This window comes from Cataglyphis hispanica, chromosome 2 (assembly GCF_021464435.1).
Source record: "Cataglyphis hispanica isolate Lineage 1 chromosome 2, ULB_Chis1_1.0, whole genome shotgun sequence".
Lineage (NCBI taxonomy): Eukaryota > Metazoa > Arthropoda > Insecta > Hymenoptera > Formicidae > Cataglyphis > Cataglyphis hispanica.
In genome coordinates this window covers 3,855,661-3,881,300 of record NC_065955.1, presented here as the reverse complement: position 1 = coordinate 3,881,300, position 25,640 = coordinate 3,855,661, and the positions used below count along the sequence as shown (strand labels likewise).

Sequence of the window (25,640 nt, the reverse complement as noted above, 5' to 3'; positions counted from 1 at the left end):
TATTCGATCAATACTAAAATTACGATTTAATTCGTAACATAAGATTTTATTACATATGAAAGAGTCAGCTATTTAAAATGCACACGAAAAAGATAAAACGTTACGTTCGAATACTAGCCTGTTATTTTAATCAAAGATTATTTTGATTTACGATTTAAAAAATTCATTTCAAAAGCACGCGACGGACGATCAACCATCTTGATTGCTTTAATCTTTGGAAGAGTTTTATTGTAACTCGTGATTTCAGCTCTGACAAGAGCAGACTTGAGCAGGTTCCTTCGATCGCATTGCCACGTTCTTATCTAACAATAAGCTGCAAACGTAATGTCTCTATCCTATGAGAACCTGCTAGCTAGCGGCGCTATGGGCATCACTTGCAAGAACGAAGAACGCGTGCAACTCAAATTTCCTCGTACACAAATTTCCGATATACCGAGACAAAAATTAACACGTCTTGCATTATATTTCATTTGTCGACTAATAGTACGACTATTTGTCTAATAGCATGTTCGATTCATGCGCAATTCTAATCAGTCCGAGTATTAAATTCGATGAATGCTTTACGAGAATTAAAAGTTAAATATATAATACGAAAATATATAATTCGTCAAAGCTGTTTATCAATCGCTTTTCGAATTTTATTTTACGATGTTTCTTTTCAGCTTTAATTAAACTTTAATTTATATAGCATTAATTTGGAACAAGAAAACACATTTATCTTTCTTAATATTATGTTCTTAATATAATTTAAGAGATTATTTAAAATATAATAGAAATAATTTGATATAAATTATTTGTGAACATAATACAGAAAATGGAAAATGAAAGTAATACGCGAGTTATAGAAAATAGAAAATAAAAGTGAATGCGAATCAAATTAAATTATTAAGTAAATTATAAAGATCATTCAGAACTTATATTATTTAAATTCTTTAAAAACTCACAAAACTTATATAATGCAAATTAATGTTATTAATGTTATTAATGTTATTAATGTAATCTTCTAATAAATACATGTTATGATCTAAAACACATAGTAAGGTCGTTAGATATATTAATTTCAAGCATATGTTATATACTTAAATAAAACTCCTATACAATTGTTTACGTGCTGTTTCAAGAATATTGATTCCAATTTTACATGTATTTTAATATAAGAATTTGTTGTGTTTAATGAAACAAAATTATTCGTAAACAGTAAGAGAAGTAAGATTAAGAGTGCCATATATAAAGATATGTCTCTGATGATATTGTTACGATTGAGACGACGAATAATAGGCGAAAGATCGTCTTTCTTTCGACGTCCCTCTTAGTCTCCCGTTCGAGAATTCTAAGATCTCTTGGTACATTTCTCCACTAGTCTCGTTAAATACGTTCTCTTCCGTCCAAAATCTCCTCTCTCTTACCTTTTGTGTAATAAATGTGCGGTAGTACTGTGAAGAATAGACTGTCGGACATAGATTGTGCATAATGCGTCAAGATTCTCTCAGTTTATTAGTGTTCGATAAGAATATTAAATAATGACATTCGGATCTCGCAAGATGTAATAAGATATACATAAAAGATCTAAAATTATATATATAATAACTACAATTATATACACATATTGTACTTTAATAACACTTACAAATAAAACTTTTTAACTTTAATTACTCAAATTTCTCGCGATATTTTCATGACTCAGCGTCATTTTTTTTTAATATGTTAAAAAACTGAGAGGGAAAAAATTGAGACATGCCAAAAAGATAATTCAAGATTCTGAGGGGATTCCATTCCCTCGTCAACATGGCGATGCAACTCTGGTATTATCGCTGCGTGCTTAAAAAAAAAAAAAAGCACTTTTTCTTCCCCGTGGCAGTTTTCCAAGATAAGCGAATCCCTTTCTAGGAAAATTTCTTTGTAACCTCGCATCGAGACAAGACCTAGACAGAGGGTGAACTATATCGTGCATGGTTCCAGCAAAAGTGGAGCGTGTATAAAGGCGTGTCGAAACTTGTTACTTGCGCGGGTGCTTCCGTGACTATCTGCTGAGCTGTAGTCTTGTACTAGTTGCCTTTACAAGTGGCACAAAAGCACGCAAACGCTTCTCGCAATCTAGTTTATAATGTGTCTCGTCTAATATAGCCGCACGGTTGATGATTACATTTCGCTTTTTTTTTTCCTTTTTCAAACAATTTATCTGTGAAAGAAAGATTAAAATATCACTAAAAACATTAATAAAACTATTAGCAATGTCCATTTTATCTCAGCTTGATTCTTTATCTCTTGATAGAAATTAGAAGTGACCTTAGAAATATTATTATTCCAACAGCTTAATATTTTTTTTATATCGCCGAATTTACTTCAACGATTATATAAAAAAATTTTCTCTTGAATACATATTTCTTCTGAAAATTTTTATGAAATCACGAAGAATTTACGACATCACAATTTTAATATTATTATGCTTTTTTTATAGACAGATTAAAATAAGTAACTTTTTTTAAAATTCTCTCTATCCTGTATTATATATATATATATAATAAGTAATAGATGATGAATGAACAGAATTCGCACTTTGGATATGTTTGGAGATCTCTTTACTCTCTCTATGTTAACGTGCATCCCAGTCTGTGATGTAATTTCACTCTAAAGTCGCATAACTTTTGCGAGTGATGCGGTTGCAAGGCCAAACAGTAACCTGTGCTTAAGGTCGTGTTACATTTACGAGACCTTATGTTACCGAAACTTATGTGGCTTGTTACAGCACGTACAGACAGAATGGAGGTGCGGCGAAACTGCAGCCGGTTTAACTACTGTTGGCTTTATTTTCTCATTTTCTTCACTCTTCTTAATTGCACATCCAACAATGTTTTCGAATCGTTATACTAATTTCGCATTATTTCTATAAGATCCTTTAATCTTTATTACGCGAAAAAAATAAAAAATATTATTTTGTTTTAAAAAAATTTATATTTTTCCTATATCGAAAATTTGACGAGAAATATTATTGCAAAACTCAATTTTCAATATCTTTCTTTTCTGTGTTTTCTTGATCAACAGATGATCCTCATAAATCATTATTTGCGCGATATTTAAACGTATTTTTCTTTAATTTAATTCTCTCAATTTTTCATAATTGTTTAGAGTATCGTGATTTTATTACGTCGATTTTTTTCACGTGCAAATTTTTAAAAACCTTTAGTACCTAACTCAACATAAAAGATAACAAGATAACTTTGCAAGATATATAAATGTTATGAAGTTATAGTTATTATAGAAAAATATGTCATAGACGCAAAGTTTGAGAGAGTTTCGTTATTCTTAGAATGTCTCTGATTTCAATTCTTGTTTGTGCATTTCAGATCATATCAACACCTGATCATCCACCTGTCCTAAACATGACTCTATTATCCCTTTAAACAATCCTCTTCGAGCAATTGATTCCCTTCTTACCATGCTTTTTGCTCGGTTTGCCTCGAACCCTTTTCGTTCGCGAGGAAAACGAGGATCGTAATCGTAATTTCTTTGCTCTCCGAGTCAAGGGTATCGGTTAACAGCCTTTTTCATCGAATGCAATAATTGAGAAACACCGAATACTTTTCCTTCGTAAAAATCGATACGATATCAGGAAATTACCGTGTGCATTGCGATTTCATCGTGTGCCGAACCGACGATTGTCTTCTCGACATAGGAAGATAAACGAGCAGCGATTTACGAGGCCGTGATTACATTTCACACCGGAGTACCCGTAGCCTATCGGCCGTTGTACGCAAAGAGATACACAAGGTGATAGCATCTCGTATAAAACTGACAACGCATCTGCAATGTAACGCGAGGACGGGGTGAGTGAGATTATAAGAGGGTCCGGGATCTCGGACGTGCCGCTGAGCTAGTGGAAAATAGCGTGACGTCTAGCAGAAAGCCCGGCTTCTTGTCCGACTTTATTTCAACCGACGACTCCACCTCCGGAATCAATGAGATGGAGATCGAATCGGAGAGCCGTGAAATAACAGACCTGCGACGCGAAAACGCTCTTTTTCATAAATTTACATCTAGCAATTTCCTCCGCTCTAGTGCAACAAATAGAATATTTCTGCAATAATATATTGAATATAGCACCATAAATTACGAAGCAAGTACGAAGAAACTATTATCCTCTCTACATGACGAGTTTTTTTTTTAAACTTTCAGGTCGTTAAAGTGTATTTTGAAGATTTTAATTCTAAAAAGATTCAATTAATCATACACATACATTCCTAGACACTGGGTTTTTGTAAACATAAAATCTTTAATGATTTCCTGAATTTTAAATTACGATACATTTAATATTTACATTCTAAAGATATAAACTTTTATGAATCTATTATTGCATTTTGGCAAAAAAATTCAACGAATGAATATTAGAATAAATAATATGGAGAAAAAAAAGGTAGAAAGAGAGAAAACTGCTGTGTGGTGCTTGTCCAATACTAATTGCCGGCGGAGTTTTAGGACGCAATTCGGCACGCAATGTTTCGAACATCTGAATTGAAGCGGTAACAGTGTAGGGTGTAGGTAATCAAAGATTCGCGTGTGAAACACCGACGGCTCATCGGGTTCTCCTCGTACACTATGTTACGCATGTACACGAATCCAAGAGGTACAACTGGATTATATGGCGTATACATGCGATTGCGAATGCAATCACATGAAACATACAACAGTTTCAATTAATTTATTATCATTATTAATAATAACATTGAGTCGAACCGAGATACAACCGCAAACAGGAAAGATAGTAGAAAAAAAGAAAAAAGGGAGAAATTGCGATATTCGTATAGATAAGAGTAATCTATTTAGATTTAAATTGTCATTCATCATTTCTTATATTTAAACGTATTAATTATTAAATAGATATATCAGACTTTCTTAATTTTCGTCTCTTTTGCAATATTTATGAAAGATGTTTGCAAAATTATCTAATTTCACATTTTAAAATTTCATCGTCAAAAGCGGGTTCTGGATATACATTATCCGAGCACCTGCTCCTTAACGAAGGGCAGCCTTAATAAGAATGCAGCGTCATCGAGTGCTAGGTAAGCAAGTCAATCAGCCACGCCTGATGAACCGGAAAGGATGTACAACACAACACGCAATAGCCAGTAACATCCTTTGAAGCTAACGACCTCGATAAGCCAAAAATCGGCCCGTTAATACATGTATAAGCCATGCGCAAGTTTTTCTTTTTTCTCTTTTGTGAAAAAATACTGAGATATTTCTGTTGTATGCGTGTATATGTGCGCGCACAAAGAAATTTAATGAACCATTCTCCTCTAAGATCTGCAACTAATTTTCCAATAAATATACTTCATTAATAAGTTAATGTGTTTGTAAAATGTTTGGTATATAATAATCGATATTCATTGCAATTTTTTTATAATGAAAATTATTATTATTTTAATTAAAAAATGCAATATGACTATTTTTATAAGAATAAATGCATATCTTAATTGCAAAACGACGCGATAATAAATTTGTCTTTACATTAGATATTAAAAATTGTCTTAAAGAATTTTGACCTAATTTACTCATTTATTTATATTATTTTATTTTGTATATGCATATCTATCTATTTTCTATATATAATACTCGCGCATAAATTTTTCAAATATCAATAATCTCTATCGAAAATAATAAATTGCGACTCACGTTTAACAAAATTAATGATATAAATATGATAAATCAAGTAAACTATTAATCTGGTTAATTATATATAAATATGATAAATATAATAAACAAATTTTGCAGGTTTAATAGAAAACCTATCTAAAGTGTAATTTAAAAAGTTGACAAGAAATATTTAATCCTGGAGTATAATTGACGCGTAAATGTATCGCTTACGAACTTCCCACGGTACTTCCTATCGCACCGTGCATCATAAATGTCAATTAGCAGCACAATACCTTGCAAACATGAGAACAACGCCAATTTATCCGCTTTCATGCACCACACGTCATTTCTCTACGGTTTTGCCCCTGTGAGTATTTTCAGATTCTCCTAATTATAGAGCAACTATTAAATGTTTAACGAAAATGCAACTAGTATTTCATGCGAAGAATTTATTTTCTTGCGTAACAACACATGTACGTAATTTTAAATTGAACATTAAACGGTATACAATGATATAATTTTGAGTGCAAGTTTACATATATACAATATAACGAAAGTGTTCTTATTTGAAATTCTCATTTTATATCGAGATATGTTCGTTTATTTCGATTGACTTATAATGTCGATATTTATAAACCTAATTATGAAGTTAATTCTGTGTGATCACACTCGCATATTTGATCTACAATTTTACACCGACGGATTCCCTGCAATCTCTACAAGTTGAAACGCCAAATTTAGTTCAGAAATGCTAGGCCTTTCATCTGACTAATAAGCGAAGAACATAGCCGAGAATATTGTGGAAATTATATGGATGTCTAATTTTAAATGACGATGAAATGCTTTGACTGCAGGAAGCATTTAGGTAGGGTTGGTTGCTCTCCATCTTTAACCAAGTTATTCTGGCGTTTATACCGGATTTGCATGTAAAATACACGTGTGTGTCGTCCCTTTTGTTTCTGCTATTTAAAATTTTTGTACAGCGTTGTAAAACGCGCTCATGGAATCTCCATAACTGAGCTATCTAATTGTGCTTTTGTTGAAAAAGAAAGTATTTCTAATATAATCTTGAAAATTACATTTTCCAGTATTTTATTTCTTCTTTAGGAAAATTCATGATTATTAAAAATCATTGATCAAATTCAAAAATAGTACATGTGCTGTCATTAAAAAATAATTTATTTTAATAAAAAAAAAAGAAAAGTTTTTTTTTCTTTTTTTAACATTACTATTTCACAAATGACTTAATTATACAAATATTTGTATAATTATACAAAATATTGCGATCTGTCGTATTTACATCACTTGGATGATGCAGATCGAGTTTCTGCACGATGCGTTGCTGCAACTGCAACTTGTTTAAGTTTGCTGAAGTTTACTTATATTTTATATCTTGTATATATATTTTTACACATCCAATTATTGCACATTTGTTTCATTTTTTGCCATTACCTTTTTTATAACTTTGAGATATCAAGCCGTGCATCTTAGAGCTGCCTCGGTGGCGCTTTACTAATTTGTTTCCCTTCAACATTAGACGATTTTACATAAAGAAGAAAATACTTTAATATTGAAACGAGAAAAAATTATATGCGCTCTTTAAACGTTTATGATGCGAAGAATATTTAAGAACAGTTAGGAATTGCATTTGTAATTATGAATTTAAAAAAAGAGGCATTAAAAAATATATGTACATATTATTTTACTCCGTTAATGCGGATGGGTTTTTAATATTATAATAATCGATTTTGTATGAAAAGATGAATGTGTGTGTGTGCGAACGTGTAATAAGTTAAATTTTTCCATCCAATAAATGATCGGCATGTTACTAATTTGAACACTTTGCTCGTTTTGCATTGTTTCAGAACTCCGAAATATCGTTATTTGAGACCAATATTCGTTTCATGGGAAGCCTGCTCGCCTGTTACGCTCTCACGGGGGATGTAATGTTCCGGGATAAAGCGGCACAGCTCGGTGAACGGATGCTGCCTGCCTTCCAGACGGAAACCGGAATTCCTCATTCCCTCATCAACCTTCATACTGGGGTAAGCACGGCTTTTCGTTACTATAATTCGCCAGTGCTCACGTCAACGTGTCAAGAGATGGATTCGATGCACTTTGATATTAACTTCGTTTCGGAAAAATAAAAACTCACTCATTCGCTGCATTGAAGAATAAAACAAGAAAAATTACACGGATATATAATATGCAGAGAGTATGAAAATTACCGATATCTGTTTTAATCTTATTAAAATTGATTTTTAAAAGGCAAACCGAAATGAGAAGTTTTATTCGCGAAATTGCTTTTATTATTAAGCTATTTAATGTTGAAAATTAAAAACTATTACAAAAAAATAACCCACAAATTTCCGCTGAAATAAAATTTTTGATTTGTTTATATAAAGAGATCAACCAGATATATATATATATATATATATATATATATATATATATAAATGTTGTGTGAGATTTTTACAAATTTAATTTAATACATTAATTTAAATTTCTAAGATATAGTTAATTGTCTACGCTAATTAATGATCCATATCACACACGTTATTTCACAGTTTTTGTAATTTTTCTCGCTATAATTCTCGCCATGGAATAATCCATTGATCTGTTAGCTTATGAAACATACAAAAGTAAAGTACAATTACCGCTCTTTTGCTTCCACGGTTATAATTTAAGAAAGGATTATCTCAGGGCGTGGTATGTTTCCGTTTTTGCATGCCTCTTGTCAGGCATCGTAAACGACAACGATGTTGCACTTTAATTGAAACGATTCCATCAAGTCACGTCTGTCGAAATAGCGGTGCACGATTAATATGCAAATTCTTAATTGGATGGATAATGAGGCCGCAACAAGAAGCAAATAGATTCTTGATTTCCTCTGCATTATACTCACGTTCGCATCAATAGATAATAATTTTTCTTTTTTTCTTTTTTATTATTCAATCATTCGATGAAATAACTATGGATTCTTTTGCTATCTCTATGTGCTACTTAAAATTACTAAAAAAAATAAAGTAAAATAAAATAGTTTATTGACAAATACAACAATATCGCGGGCGACTTAAAAGATATATCTATAATTAAAATGCAAAAAAGGGAAGAAATTATAATTATAATACTTACTTTATAAATTACTTCGCGCTTGCGATAGCTAAATGATCTTTATAATTATACGCATAATTACAGGCGTAACAGTTTGCGAACATCGAATCTGGCATACAATCTTATCGAAGAAATTGGCGCAGAGCGAAAGTGCCATTAGCGTGAGAAAACGAGAAATGAGAGAGAATCGGATTTAATTACATCGATGCAACACGTGCTCCGATTGACCCTCGCTTGATGACCTCGTAATTCCTATTAGTGTTCTTAATGAACGCGATTAATTGGCGGGTTTTAACATGTCCATCTCTGGACGCCATAATTTTCTATAATTTTGAATGATGCGAGAGGAAAGAGGAAAGATAGAGAGAGTTATGGAAAATAAAATAATAACAAGGTTGAAAAAATGCCAAACAAGGCATTTATAGCAGAAAAATAATTATATTTAATAATACTAGGCGATAAGAAATTTTTATTTGCTTCTTCCCCTTAATAAAAGAAAACATACACTATGTCGAAGTCGTAGCTTTCATCTATCTCATGCGATAAAATTATAACAGACAGATTAATTGACTGGCTTAAATTATAAAGCGATTATGTTTCTATAATACCTCCGCGATTCTTGTTACAATATTCGCGATTCTCGTTATAATATTCGCGATATACGATGAGTAAATCACCTATATTATTTCTTTAAACTTTTAACGCGTTGCAATAGTATTTGATTATATCTAAAATATCATCAAGTTTTATTTAAATTTTATTTCATAAAATTTCTATATTATTTTTTTTATATCTTTTCATAAAAAATTTACATTTTTTTGCCTATTCTCATAAATTATATCGCATGTATTATGTTTTATTTTGCTTTTCAAATAAATTTGTCGCATAATTGTATGTATATTGTAAATATATTCCAGATTTCTTTAACACGTGTTAGATTTATAAACTAAAAAGATCTTAATATGAAAAGTAGAACTGGCACAAATATTAATATTTTTGTCATTTTAATTTTATCTTTTTCGTACTAGTTATAGCAGAGCTTATGTGTTTTATTGTATTATTTTATAAGTAAATAACCTTAATTTAAGATATTTGTCTATATCTGATCTATATTTTATGTTACTTTAAACATTTTATATCTCGCTGTGTATTCGAGTTAGAAAATTGCACTTATTTTTTAGGCAAGCAAAAATTACGGTTGGGCGAGCAGTGGCTGCAGTATTTTATCTGAAATCGGAACGATGCATCTTGAATTCACCTACTTGAGTGATATAACGAATAATCCAGTGTTTAAGAGCAAAGTCGAAAACGTGAGGAAAGTCCTGAAGAGCCTGGAGAAACCAAAGGGTTTATATCCGAATTATATTCATCCGAGAACAGGGAAATGGGGTCAACGTAAGTGGAATCTCAGTAATCTATGTTAATCCTATACATTTCGATTAATATTTGCAACACACGCGCAAGCATAATTTGCTGAGCAAATTACTTGTATTTGCAATATTTGTAAATCATTCGATGCAAAGGAAAACGTAAATCTATTACAGAGATCTCTAATCGCATTATGTCCTCAACATCATTGAACTTATTTATGCGGAAATGTCTAATATAGCAATAATTTGCATTCCTATTTATATGCATTCATATTAAAAAAAAAAAAATAAAAAATAATACAAACTTCCGTCTTCAATCGAAGGATGCTGGACGGTTATAAATATACCCAGTGATTTATTACTATCATTTCGTATTTAATAAATCTTCAGGCGCGCGTAGAGCAGTACATCTTGCGCAAAATAGGTTTTTTAATCTGACGGCTATCAATTATATCGCGAGAAAATAGTTTCGTATAGTCGCGAGGTGGAAAATTCGCACACCTTTAGTCGCCTCTTTTTTCCTTTTTTTTTTTTTACCATTTCGCATCTCATAGCGTCGCGGCCCATGTCACTTCACGAAAAGATATCCCGCCGCGGCACCGTCATCGCCACATAGCCGATCTTGAATATCGCATTTATCATCCTCTGCCTCAGGTTCTAAATCCCCCGCGCCTGCATACTTTCTCATTGCACGTATGACGAGATCCTCGAAGATATATATCATCCAAGCCGTTCGGTATCTAGCCTCATCGCATATCCTTCTTACATTTTTCACGGTACTGCTCCGGTGAACATATTCATGTAGATACAGTGAAAAAAAAGAATTGTTTGAATGAACATGAAATTATTTTATCATTAGTGATTCTTCAAGTAATGAAACATCCAAACAAATATATGATAGATTAAACAATTCCAATAATTAATGCGACAAATATGTTATTGATTTAATTATTACGATTCTATTGCAACTTCACTGATAAAATTTACTATTATATCAATACGTAATTGATAATAAATTGCGACGAGAAATGAATGCTTTATTTAATTTTGTTCATTCAATTATTTATTTTTTTAAGTGTAATAATATTGCGAACATCTATTATTGATCATATTTTATTTTTATAAGAAGATATAACATTGTTCCCTTTTTGTAAATAAAAATTAGAATTGTCAAAACATGGTTTGTCATTTCTAAATCATAATTAAGATCTGTTTAACAAAAACTTAATTTTGCAATGGTTGACTGACTCTTATGCATTTTCACCCATCTTAACGTTTTCAACTCTCGAAGAATCAAAGATCAAAGAGATAAAGCTAAGCCATACTTCCTTTCGTCGTACAAACTGTAAGCTAAAGCGGAAACCGTGTTCTTAGCTAGCCCAAGGCACCTTAGGAATTAGCCCGGCAGAAATCAAGGTCTGCCCTTTGTTTCTTCATCCTCAGACGTAGCCGAAGTAGTCCAGATAACAAGCCTCTCCTTTTCAAAGAGATTTTCCCAGCATTCCTTTATCTCATAGTGATTACGGTTGTTGTCCATTTTAAAGCAGTATCTCTTTTAAAGCAGTCAAGTTAAAGCTATTTTATTTGACAAACGAGTTATCCGCAAGTCTCTAATTTCACTTCGACATAAAAGAAGTGGAAAACAAGTATAATTGGCGATGCACTGAAGACTTTTGCGAGTATACTTTTATATATAAGTAATATTATTATTTTATTATTTTTCTTCTAAAGACGGAAAGTTCTTTACTTTTAAATTCTTATAATACAAAAGCTATTGTAAACTCATTTTTATTTTAAAAAATTTGAAAAATTTTATACTATTAAAGAATGTATACATAAAAAAAAAAAGATACAGATTTCTGGCTCAAAGATTTTCTAGAGAAATATGTCCGCGATTCCTCTTGGAATTCATATGAAATTTACTTACGACCAAAATATTTTCGTAAAAATTGCAGATCATATGTCGCTCGGTGGGCTCGGCGACAGTTTCTATGAGTATCTGCTAAAGGCCTGGATCCAGTCGAACAAGGAGGATGTTGAGGCACGCGAAATGTATGATCAGGCTATAGCAGCCATAACCGAGCATATGATCAAAACGTCCCCTGGGAAACTCGTATATGTGTCGGATTTAAAATACGACAGGCTTGAGCACAAAATGGGTCATTTGGCTTGTTTTGCCGGTAAGTTGTGTATAATAGTGTATAAATTAATGCAATTATTATTACTATTATTATTACATCGTAATCATCAAGCTTGAATATGATATAAACAAGTACATTTGCTCCTTAAATATATTGTTTCCATATATTAATCGATTACTATCTAAGTCTCGACATGAAATTAATAACAAAAATTATTTATTCGATTTTCGTCACAAAACAGAATTATTATTTTTTTATATTGATATATCTCTAAGAAACGAAAAAAGCAACAAGGACTTAACACGATAATGTTATTGATATATTTTATAGGCGGTATGTTTGCTCTGGGCGCGAAAACTCAGGAAAACGAGTTATCTGATAAATATATGAATATCGCCGCCGGTCTGACCAACACGTGTCATGAATCCTATGACAGAAGTGCTACGAAACTTGGCCCAGAAGCTTTTCACTTTATCGAAAACAATGAGGCCAGAAGCTTGAAGAATGGCGAGAAATATTATATTCTGCGACCCGAGGCAAGTTGTCTAGTCTCTCGTTCAAGAATAAAATTAGAAATTGATAAAGCATTGTAATCACAGTTATTATTTCTAGAAGAAATTTGAGAATTAATTTAAGAATCTATTTTTTCTAAAAGAAATTATTCTTATTCGCATTAAATTTGCATTAAAAGTCATTTCATAATCGAAAACCACTTTTAATCACGAAGAGAAATAATACTTTGACATTTATAAGATTAACGTTATATTTGTTTCCAAATTGTTCAAATCTGCTTATTTATTAATTATGTACAAATTTATAACAAATTACAAAATATGTGTCTAAAATAAATAAATCTCCCTCTTGTTTTTTATTTTAAAAAAGTCAGCGCATATTATACGTACATAAAATTTATTAGACAATAAAATACGAGATATATTCTTTCGCAGACTTTCGAATCGTACTTCGTGATGTGGCGACTAACGAAAGATCCGAAATATCGCGAGTGGGGTTGGGAGGCGGTTCAAGCATTGGAGAAACATTGCCGAGTCCCCGGAGGATTCACGGGACTTAACAATGTTTACATAGTCGACTCGGCGAAAGACGATGTTCAACAAAGTTATTTCTTCGCTGAGACATTGAAGGTAAGAGAGAAAGGAGAAGCATTGTTTCGATGATTCGGTTAACGCTACTTTTCATAAAGGCTGACTTAAATATTACTTACATTTTCTCGGCAACACAAGAATATTTCGCAAATTTACATTTATAACAGTTTGACTGCTTAACATCACTTTTCGTTTCTGTGTATGTGTTGTCTTAGCGTGTTTAGAATTATGAATAATATAATTCTATTATGTAGCTGTTAAAAATTTTAAACGGATAGTAAATATAGCTTTAATAAAGTTTTATACTTTTTTATTTTTTATAATACGATAAATATTTTTAATCGGGATATATTTAAGTAAGGAAAGAAATTAAATAATAATTATGTAATATTCAGCAGAACAAGATTCCAACGCATATTATTTAAGATTTAATCAGATTATATTAGTATTTATTTAATCACACATAATATATAACGCAAAAAAAAAGAACAGAAAAGTTAATATAATATATATATGTTACAAAAGCACTAAATATATGAATATATAATACATAAAAATATATTCTTTCTTTTTTCAGTATCTCTATTTGTTATTTAGTGACGATGATCTCATAAGCTTGGACGATTGGGTATTCAATTCCGAGGCTCATGTGCTTCCTATCAAAGGCAATCCTCTATATCGTCCAGCTTCTGGTTCTTTATAAACCTCAAGTTTACAACAATTTGAACGATATTGATTAATTCTCATTCAGCAATGATGGAATCGACACGTAATACGGCGATACACAATGTATCAGAATTACATAGCAATCGAAGATATTTACTCTATTACGAAACAACTTTCTCGCTTTTGTTATAATATTATGTATATAATATTATATAGATTATGAAAGAAAATTTTGTATACCGCGACAAAACAAAAATATAACACTGCATCAACATTTTTTTTTCTTCGCGATATTACAAAAAATTGTTTATTTGATAAGTTTAATTCAAAACAATTACCTAATTTCCGTATATGTCCTATAATATAAATATCCGATTTTGATTATGTAACACAATTGAATCGCAAGTTAATGAAGATGAAGGAGAATTAGTCTGTCTTTCAATTCAATCACGAGCGATAAACATACATACGCATATACTTTAAATTAACATAATTATTTTAGGTAAACAAACGAGAGAAAGTGTGTGTGAGAGAAAGAGAAAGCGCGAGGAGAATGAAAGTGAGAAGAAGAAAATAGAGAATGTTAACGAACGTTATTTAAGCCACATGTTTGTAAATAGCGAAAATAAAACGAGTGAGAGTGAGAAAACGAACGAGAGAACTATTAAAATAGGACAAAATATTGTGAGAGTATGAATGCTTCGCCAATTTCCTTTTTCAGCTGTAATGCAAAGCAGTCTCTATCAACACTAAAACATAAATGTATTTGAAACGTTGTAGCTATATACGTTCGCAACTTTTCACTTTTTTCTAAAGATCACGAGGAGATTCAGTACGGATTTAGCCGTATTTCTTTCTTTTTCATCAATTGCTTTGAAAAAAATATCATTTTGTCAGAAGCACACGAAGAAGCGTTATTAAGACTGCGAATTGTATCACAATATATTTTAGAAAAAAACTACAATAATATTAAAAATCAAATTGTTAATGTTTTTTCTGAAGTAAAATCTTTGACAAGTTTTTTTGCGTACATGAATTTAATGGATTGCCAATTGTGATTGCTAATTGATACTATGTGAATTACAATAATGTTTTTATACAGCATTACAAAATTAAGAAGGATGCGAATTTCATATCGACGATGCCAAAACATCGATAAACTTGTTTTGTAACGCTAAAAAAGAACAAGAATAAAACCGTCAATCAATCAAAAAAAAAGAAGGAAAAAGAAAAAAAGAAAGAGCGAGAAATTTAGCTAAAAAATCATTATAGTATCATTTTTTAAAATGTCCTACGCAACATTTTATAACACTAATATTTCACACGCATCTCTTTTCTCGATTTTTATCGATGTTCTTCAAAAAGATTTTGACTATCCAGCAATTTTGCTATCCTCCAATTCTATCTCCCTCAACCCCTTTTTTAACAAAGAAAAAATAAAAAGTACATAAAACCAACTGTCAATCTCACGATTGCGATTCGAGCGTGCGTGCTTTTTGTATGGCGAATAAATCGAAGTAAAATAACATAAAAAGGAAGCCCGCGGGAGAAAATGCAGATCGAATACAGTCGTACATTCGCAGCGAACGATAGCGATCATTACTGTGAGTCAGTCGAATGTTGTAGTTGTAAAGCAATGTAGCAGCCGATTAACTAGCAAAGTCTATAATGAGAGAGATAGTAGATATGTATATAAAAATTACAAGAAAGTCATATTCTATACAAGGAGTGCAAAGTATAGAGTGGAATTTTAAAAGAAACACCATATAATTGTATAGTGCTTGTACTGAACGATAAGATTGAGTCGTCCAAATCGGATTCTGCAATATTCATCGAAAAACAATTAGAAACATGTATCCCAAAGACACACATTTTTGTTCAGGATTAAAGTTAAAGTTATAATTGCACAGGAGATGATATCATTTCTTAAATATTGATCTCCGATAGGTTCTTGTTTTTTTTTTCTTTATAAATTCATGCAAATAAGCTAGTTTTGTAAAACGCCCTCCTTTAATAAATATAATTCTTATGGTGTCTCTTATCGAGTTTACGAACAATCAGCGTCGCACTCTTCGGTGATGAGAACGACCAGAAAGTTACTTAATGTATACATAGTACAGTTCTCACGCTATGTTTTTCGTTAAGATGAAGTTCCAAAGACAAAAGACTTCGAAACATCATTTTCAACAAACGCGCGAGATAGAAAAATATATACATAGAAAGATTTATAATTATGAGATTTATATATACACGTACACGAGCGTGCACGTAAACATTCATTCTTGTGTGTCCGAATGATAGCAAAATGATTGAATGCGCGACTATATATGAATATTATATGAATTTTAGCGCGTGATAGTCGATAATAACCGCATTATCGTTTTCATTTCACGTCACCGTCGGACCTCCAAGAGGCTCAAGCGGTTCCATCATAATTCTTGTCAACGCAATTTCGACATTTAATATTAAGTATCTGGAAAAGAGTTGCACCAAGTTAATCAATGTTTATCAAGTTGATGATTAAGACTACATTATAGCTACAACTATATTATGTAGAGAGAAACAAAAAACTGAAGTATTAAACGATTTTTATCATGCACGTATAAAAATGTTACGTATAGAACAATATCTTTGTATATATTTCTATGCGCAGCTATCATTCTTTGTGTATCTCATAAATGAATTACGATCAGTTAACTATCGGTGCAACTCGCTCAAGAGAATTTATAAAACAATGTACAATGTCACATTTAATAAGATATCATCATAGATAAAATTCATTTTGTAACACAAGATGCATTTTATACCACAAAAAATAATCTTTCATCCGTATTGTTGATAACTAGAATGCACTATCAGAAATTAGTGACATTTTACGGTGAATTTTCCTTATCGCGCGACGTTTATTCGCGATAAAATATACACGAATGCTGGCACTTCAATAGGCGATCGTCTCTCAATGCATTTCAATATCGTTCGATTAGGAAGACTCACCATCAAACCTCGTAAACTTCCAATTCTCATTAACAACACAAATACAGTAAGCTATATCGTGTGTATGTAAGAATAATGATAACAACATTGAGAATAACGGCGAGGAAATGGCAGTGTCCGGCGACGATGATGATAGTAATAACGATAGCCTATACATACATTGTGAATAGATATTTAATAATTTATTGTTAACTAGAGTATTTTACTTGGATTACTTCACTGAATGGGGTTTTGGGTACAATAATCTTTTGTTATGGCAGATAATGGGGCGCTTACAGTTTGTTTATTTGAGTGAAAGGAATTATAAAGGAGAGATAAAGAGAGAAGGGAAAAAGAATAAAAACTAAACTTCAGCTTTACTCGCCTGGTCTTTATATGATGAGCATGAGCTACACGCGTCACAGAATAAAAAAAATATATATATGTATATCGTTGGAGAAAAAATATGTCACAAAGTTTTTGTGGGATGCGAACTATACTTGTAAATACAGTACACAATCTAGTGATAATGGGGTTTTACTTTAACAGCTTTACGTAATTATTACTTTGTCATGATCAGTGAAATAAATAAATATTGATAATATGTTATATTGCAAAATTTCCGCTGTACAATTTCCGCTCCAGAAATTTATTCTAATGTCGACAATCAATATTCATGATTTTCAATCGACAGTAGAGATATAAAATTTTTGTAAATTTATAATAGTATAAAAACTTTATAAATTTAGATTGTATTACTTTCAAAACAAACATTTGTTACCTACAAAGATTGTATCTCTATTATCATCGATTGACATTAATCGTTAGATTAAGGGTAATGTGCTGCATCAAGTATCATTTATCGATTGAGGTAAGCCATAATCCTTTAAGTAGATTATTCTCCTTTAATGAATCCTTGTATGGATTGCCTATTAAGCTGATCCTTATTAAACAAATGATCAGTCGGAAAGCTTAAGATCTCGTCCATAAAGCGGTTAGAGCGGTTTCATTTGCTAGTGATTAATTGCATAAATGTATATAAGAGATAACTTTCAAAATACTCGTGAGTGCTAATTTATCTCATATTGCACGATATGTTGCTAGTTGGAATTAAATAAAAAGAATTAAATCATTAAAGCCTCATACATCTACAAAATAAAGTGAAATAATTATTTTGATTTACTAAATTTTTCATTCCTCTATAAATAGATGAGATAGTTACAACTACATAATGTAGCATAAACAAGTACATTTAATTAATCACACTATAATTTTCTGAGAAACATCAAACTATCTATATTAATGACATCCGCAAATTCTTCATTTCATTGATCATCTTTTAATCATGCTTGGTTAATATTTTTCCATTAGCAAGCTTTCTACTTTACATAGGACTATATAAAAATATAAATATAAATTTTTGACAAGGCACCACCACCTTCGCGATCGATGTAGGAGGTAATCTAGTGGGAAGACGTAGAGGAGGAGGAAGAGTCAGAAAATTAGAGCCACGACGATCAGTCTCCCTCGCGTCGCGCATCACTTCGATAGCGTTCGCACTAGATAATCTATAGCGGGATAAGATCCAGTCGCGAATTTTTTCTTTCTAATTCATCGTTTCATGTCGATCAACAATTTCTCGTAGTTATTCATAGATCTTCGAAATTGTGCTCGAGACAAACACGTGACGAAGCGAGAGCACGTGTCCTGTGCAAAATTAAGTTTTGCAGAAAGTGACAAATTGATGGAAATTGTGCAAATTCAATTTCTATCTATGAAATATCGAGTGCAGCAAGATTCGCAGAATAAGTTACGCGAGCGATACAACTTCTTCGAATATTTTCTAATAATAGGTCAAGATTCAAACTAACTCTCTCGATTGCACAGCGAGACATCGAAACCGGAAGAGTACCATTTTTCCGGTGCGAACAGTTCTCCACTATTTTCCAGTTTCTTTCTCGGTACAGTCAATGCTATTATTGCAGTGAGATCTAAATATAGATAAGAACGCGCGTGGTCTCTTGACGTAAATCGCACCGCTCTTTTTATCCCAATTCAACGTGCCGCTGAGATCGAAGCGCTATCGAAGGTTTTTGCATCATGAAAAAACTCATATTACGAATTCTTCTTGCATCTTGTGTTCTAGGTGAGTCTTCATGAACGATTTCTTAGAAATAATTGTACTACTGTAACTAATGCAGTTTTCTGATTAATTAATAAAATTTCCCTTCTAAAAAAAATTTTATTTTTTATGCGATAAAAAAAAATTAATAAATTAATACGAAAACATCACAAATCGCTCGAATTTTGTTACCACTCGATTGATGCCATAAAAACTATTGGCCAATTTTGAAATCTTTAAATAAATTTAGAAGTCGATGTTTTTTTCGAAAGTATTACTGACGAATTTTGAAGTATATACAACGCCAACAAAAACATTTGTTAGACACTTAATGCGAACATGATATAGCAAATTACATGAATACAATACAAAAATACGATGAAATTGAACGCTATGTCTCAAAATTAATTTATTTATATTTTTTAATAATTTATATCCTTTTTATTTATTATATGCACGCTCTATTACATATACATTAAAGTAATAAAATTGTCATCAAGTGAAAATAGGATAATGCATACAAAAACGCAATTGTTAAGATTATGAAAATTTTGAGGAAGAACCGCGAATTACCAACAAAATAAAATTCTTTGCTTCTTTTTTATGAATAAAAAATAAATCTAAGTTGCTAAGTTATTAATGCGCGCGTTCATGTTTTTTTTTCTTTTTTTATTATGCTATATAGGAACAATATAGGAATAAAACAGATTTCTTTAATTCATTATTGAAATAAACTTAATTTAGTTTGTACTTTCGACTATCAATTAAAAAAAATCTTTCTTAAAAAATTTTTAATCAATAAAATTAAATCATTAAAACTTTTTTGATAAAATTTTCTTTTCATGGAATAATTTTCATTAAAAAAATTTGAACTTTTGCTTAGCTTTTTCTCGTATACACGCGCGTATATATATATATATATATATATATATATATATATATATATATATATATATAATTTTATTGATTAAAAATTTTTTAAGAACGATTTTTTGAGAAAGATTTTTTTAATTGATAGTCAAAAGTACAAACTAAATTAAGTATATATATATATATATATATATATATATATATATATATATATATATAAATTAAAATTTTAATTTATAATTAATTTGTACAGTAATAACTATAAAACCTAAAAAGTAAAATAAAAGTTATAGACATGTACGAATCTAATATTTTACATCGTTCAAAAAATCTTCAATTGTATATATAAATCAAAAATTATATAAAGTAAAATATTATCTAATGTGAAAAATCAATAAATTTATAAATAAATGCTTTATGAAAAATAAAGTTGTATAAATTAATCCTATTATGGTTTTTTCCACTTGTTACTTGATACCTTTTAACGCGTGTTAATATTTTGCGTGAGAGGAAAATATCTCGTTTAATATTATATAGTTTCGACCTTTGTAATCCGCCACAATTTACATAATTGCACACGTGGCGATCTATGATTGTACACAACTACAGATTAATCTCCAGTGCGCTATCAATTAAAGTTATCTTCTCGTCAAAATTTATTTAATCTACATGAAACGAAGATGAGAGGGAGAAAAATGTTATTTAAAATGATTTTTAATATAATATTAGGAAAAATTATCTTTTCAATTTAATACATTAGCATATATTTTTATAAATATTACTATAAAATATATAAAAATAATATCTGACAAATAATTAAGTTTTATTTGATGATATATTTATCTTTACATATTTCACGTAACAATCGACACAATTGGTTGCTGTTTTATAATCAAAATTACAGATATCAATAAAAGCTTAACGATATGTAATGTTGAACGGAAAAATGTGTATTATATGATACTTAACAAAGGAAAAAATTTGCAATTTTTTAAAACGTATCTAATGTAAGAGAAGGTAATGTTATGAAGTTCTTGATATGCTACAACTATTTTCTATGAAATAATATATACCTGCGGTCATTTCAATTACGACCGGAGGTTATTAACGATTTAAGTTCAATGTCATATTCTCTATGGGTGTCATAAACGGTCGTAACACTCTCTAGCTTCCCTCTGAAGCAAGCGTAATAATATTTTATGATCATGTTATTTAATAATGCCGCATGTATGATTTTTTTCTGTACATTAAATTAATAATATCAAATGATCTATTATATGTTTTTACACATACAAGGTTTTTTTATTTCAAAATGGAAAAAAATTAATATAAAAATAGCAAATATTAATGAGATTGTTTAACTAAAATTCTATGAATGAAAATCGAATTAGAGAATGTATAGGACAGTATAGACTTGTTTCGCGTAAATATCTCTTAACGCTAGCTTATATTTATATATACCTCGTCATCTTTCTAGAAAAAACTTTTCTAACGAAGCACAAATACGTCATCTTCCACGTCATTGTCAAAATTCGTGCTTTTAAATAAAACATGATACATCGATGAGGTAAGATTTCTAATAAAAATTAAATACTTTAGCAATAAATTTTTGCTGTGTAAAGAAATAATTATTTTTTTATACTATATTTATAATAAAAAACTTAGACGAAAGTCAAAAATATTATGTTGAATACTCAATAGCAGACATTTTTATATAATATATATATATATATATATATATATATATATATATATATATATATATATAGTATATTTGTAAAAAATCATGATCATACTGCCATATATATACATATATGTCATGACACAAATTTTATAGTTTCCCCTTTATATGATGGTATTTTAAATATTCTATATCAAATTTAAATTAAAATATGTAATGTACTTTCTAATACGATACCTATAAATTTATTAGTGATAATATACGGGCCACATGTGCGAATAAAATCGGTTACGCGATTTACTTTGCACAACGTAACATTACGCGTAGCGTAACATAATAAACGCTGGAATTTGGCTGCAATCGCGCGGTGAACGCACTTCAGAAGAGACTCAGGTTGGCCTATAAATAACGAAAGTTTGCGGTCGCACTAACGCTTGAAGTTTAGTCGAAAATTTTGCCGAGTCAGCCCGTAATCATACTATCCGTTACATCCAATTTTTTTCCTATTTTTTATCTTGAATGAAAAAATTATTCGCATTTGCACATGTATCCGACTCAACAGCCTGTAAAGATAATATAATTAATTTTCCTTCGAGTAAAAATTTATCTGCCATTTAATTTTTGTATTAAGAACGCAAAACACATTAAGCTGTCAAGCCGACAAAGCTCGAGCTATCAATGAGTTCATCACATTTGAAACTCGCTTAAAGTTACACAGTAACTGCTTTGTTTCAACGATAGACATGTGTTCTTAACTATTACCGGATTGAGTTCATGAGAGAGAGAAGAGAGAAATATCATAATCATGTATTATTTAATTAAATTCAAGTCATGCTATGTTGTTGTTTAAGATTTTTTCTACTATTTTTAAATTTCTTTTCTACCATTTTCATTTATACGATCGTACGAAGTTTTATTTCAATTAGGAAGTACAAGCGATGCAATGCTTTGCAAGTTGGAGCGGAAGTTGGAACGGAAGTTAAGCGATCATCGATACTTCCGAATACCAATTACGAGATAATGATTCCGCCTCCTCGATTCAATGGAACCTGTTTATGCACGCGGATACTTCGAGCTCGTTCGCGTTCGCTTACGACTAAGTTGCAAACTCGAGCCAACTATATGCATAGTCGACATACCAAAGATTCTTTTGTAAACGCGAAGGATAAAGATCGATAAATTCAACGTTTCCCGGCACCCTTAAATTACGTTTGCAAAGTCTGCATCACAGAGCCGTAATCCTTAAGTTAATTCCAAGTTTATAAGACAAAATATATATATATATATATATATATATATATATATATATATGAAATCATATTAATTAAATTTGCAATAAAAATATTTTACAACTATTGTACAATATTTTAATAGCATGTACTTCAAAATTAACTAGGATTGATATCCTGAAATAAAGATATCATTATAGTGTCTAAATTATTAAGCAATTAAAAAATTAGATGATATTGATGTAAAGTTTATGCATTCAGACATACTTGACAGACATATCCGCGCGATCCGTCATCTATCATATACCGATCTGTCTACCGTTTATTATGAATTCTTACAGATTTTTATTACATAATATTATGAAAATTAATAACAAATGACGATAGCGATCCGACAATTTAAAGAACTCTATCATTAACAATACTATAAACTTTAATTATTTATAACTCGAAAAAAAACTATTTTAATCTCAACATTTTTGTATTATGATTTTTCGATGTTATAGTTAATTACAGAATATGCTATTGAAATATTTTATGTGTCTTATTTTATTGAAATATTTTATGATTATTGCACACCTATGTATAAAAAGATTTGCAAATTATTAAATATTTGCTTTATCATTATTTCTGGGATTAACAGAAATATTTTTCAATTAGAATTATTAATTTAATTTTTAATTCTTTATATGATATGTTAGCCAAATTTACGATAATGTAAAAGACAAGCCAAAATTTAAAATAGAAACGATTATTAATAGATATCATAATACTTTGAAAACACATGTTACGTACGACATCGAAAGTCAAAATATGCAGAGATACATGATGCTGAGTGTTATTTCATATTATTATTGTTTGCTTTTTTTATTTATTTTTTATTTAAAATTTTAAAAACAATATAATCTCTAAATACAGATATATATAGTATCGTAACGACTAAAGCTCATAAATTTAATATTTGATATTCGAGATAAACCAATGTTTAAAAATATACTATGCAAATTTATAATGATTATAGTTTTTGTATCTTTATAAAAATATTCTTCACTTGATATATATTTGCTGGTAAAATTCTCTGCTTTTTAAAGAAAGATGAGCAGAATTCAAGACCATAAAGATTAAAAATATATTTTTACTACACATTATTCTATATACATTTATAATGTATAAACTTAATTAAAATAAATATTCATAATGTAGCGGATATTTCTTACGGATTTTTTTGCAACTTATATATTTCATATATTTTGAAAAATAAAAACTGAATCCATGGAAATATCAAGCAAATGAATAAAATGGCTCCTAAGCATTTAATGGACTTGTCCATTACTTCCTCATTCTCTACCAATGATATAATGTATATATGTATTTATGATACTATATATATCTACGATATATCGCGTACATACATACCTCCGCATAATGAAGCAGTCACCAATAGTTTTTCAGCATTTCTGATATTTTTCTTGGCACTGTTGATATTTTTCTCGACACTGTCGATACTTTTTTTCACTGTCGGCACTCCCGTTTTCATTTTACGGTGTGACTTACAGTATTTACGCCTAATACAACAGACGTCCTATACATACTTCTCTCGACACTCCCGATACTTTTTTTTGGCACTCCCGGATACTATATACTTTTACAATAGTTGCGAGCGATGTTTATTCTCTGAAACAAAATCGTAACTTTTCTACATAATCTGGAATCGTAACTCAAATATCATGGAACAAATAATTATAACTATATCATTTAATCATATCACGATAATAACATATTTATAACAATAGCGATTACAACATTCATTAGAGATTAGATTGATTCTATTCTTTTAATACTCACGATAGTCGTTCTCATTTAAATTTGTGCCACATAACAAGTAACTCGATACACCAAATGACCGTGAACGACAGACAGACATATGAATGTGCGCGAATACTAAACGACGTAACTTCCGGTTTCCATTATGATATTGTGATCCAATTCCGAGATTCCGAGTTTGTATTATGCGAATTAAATATGGTTGTCATGGCGCGTGATATTTCAGCTCCAATTTCTTATTATTAAACGTCATTGACAGGTATATGTATGTATATGGAATAAAACGTAATATCTAACGTAATATATAATAACGTTGTATATAATAATTTGTTTGATTTTGTTCTTTCGACACTTACGACATGCGATCGCTATTAAATCTGCGTTATAAGCATTCGTGACGTCACGAATGATCGCGCGGGATAGACTGCGTATATACGCGTGGCTTTGCTCCTTTATATATTTCTATCCTTTCATACGCTTATACATTTTTATTTTAATTTCTTGATATTATAAATTATGTAAATAACGCGTCCATGTATGATACGAATAAGAATATTGGAAAATTCTTACGACACTCAAGATGATACTAACAATAAATGCGAGATTATCGATAGAATGTATAATAGAAATTGCTTTACTCAATGTACATTATGCATATTATGTTTTACATTTTTGAACGGAATAGCAACTGTACTCACATCATCACGCAGTAAAGTAAACAAAGTTCTGTCGGACTCGTTGTTAACAAGCTCTGTCAGTATTGCGTTTAATAGAAGCGAATGATTTACATCCAGACTTATATAAATAGACTGTGCAACTGGCTTAATAGAAACACAAAAGAATAGCATTGAAACTTAGATAGACGAATTTATGTAGACAAAGAAAAATCAACCAATCATTCGTCTAGTATGAAAAA

General features: G+C 30.4%; 2 protein-coding genes and 1 long non-coding RNA gene across 8 annotated transcripts in view; 2 read left to right on the top strand and 1 right to left on the bottom strand.

Annotated features, from left to right (window-relative positions):
- Positions 1–1,910: 1,910 nt before the first annotated feature.
- On the bottom strand, positions 1,911–25,580 carry LOC126859061 (uncharacterized). Of its 2 annotated transcripts, none has more exons than XR_007688743.1 (3): positions 25,423–25,580; positions 24,317–24,574; positions 1,911–2,179 (listed from the first exon to the last, which is right to left on the bottom strand). It is a non-coding gene; the product is annotated as an uncharacterized LOC126859061 (long non-coding RNA). The 2 variants fall into 2 exon arrangements; XR_007688742.1 differs by lacking the exon at positions 1,911–2,179 and adding an exon at positions 21,754–22,234.
- On the top strand, positions 7,503–17,607 carry LOC126859039 (mannosyl-oligosaccharide alpha-1,2-mannosidase IA). The gene is made up of 6 exons (XM_050609939.1): positions 7,503–7,676; positions 9,927–10,140; positions 12,071–12,295; positions 12,587–12,792; positions 13,204–13,398; positions 13,937–17,607. Exons 1-6 carry the CDS (start codon positions 7,536–7,538, stop codon positions 14,060–14,062), a joined length of 1,107 nt encoding a protein of 368 aa, XP_050465896.1. The 5' UTR covers positions 7,503–7,535; the 3' UTR covers positions 14,063–17,607.
- Positions 17,801–25,640, top strand: part of LOC126859019 (xaa-Pro aminopeptidase 1-like) — a 32,856-nt gene continuing 25,016 nt past the window's right edge. For 3 of the 5 annotated variants that reach the window (XM_050609894.1, XM_050609897.1, XM_050609895.1), the window contains exon 1: positions 17,802–19,144. In XM_050609894.1, the coding sequence (XP_050465851.1) occupies positions 19,099–19,144 (46 nt within the window). In that variant the 5' untranslated portion in view covers positions 17,802–19,098. Of the gene's footprint in view, positions 19,145–25,640 lie in introns of all 5 variants that reach the window. The other 2 variants (XM_050609893.1, XM_050609896.1) reach the window with 2 other exon arrangements.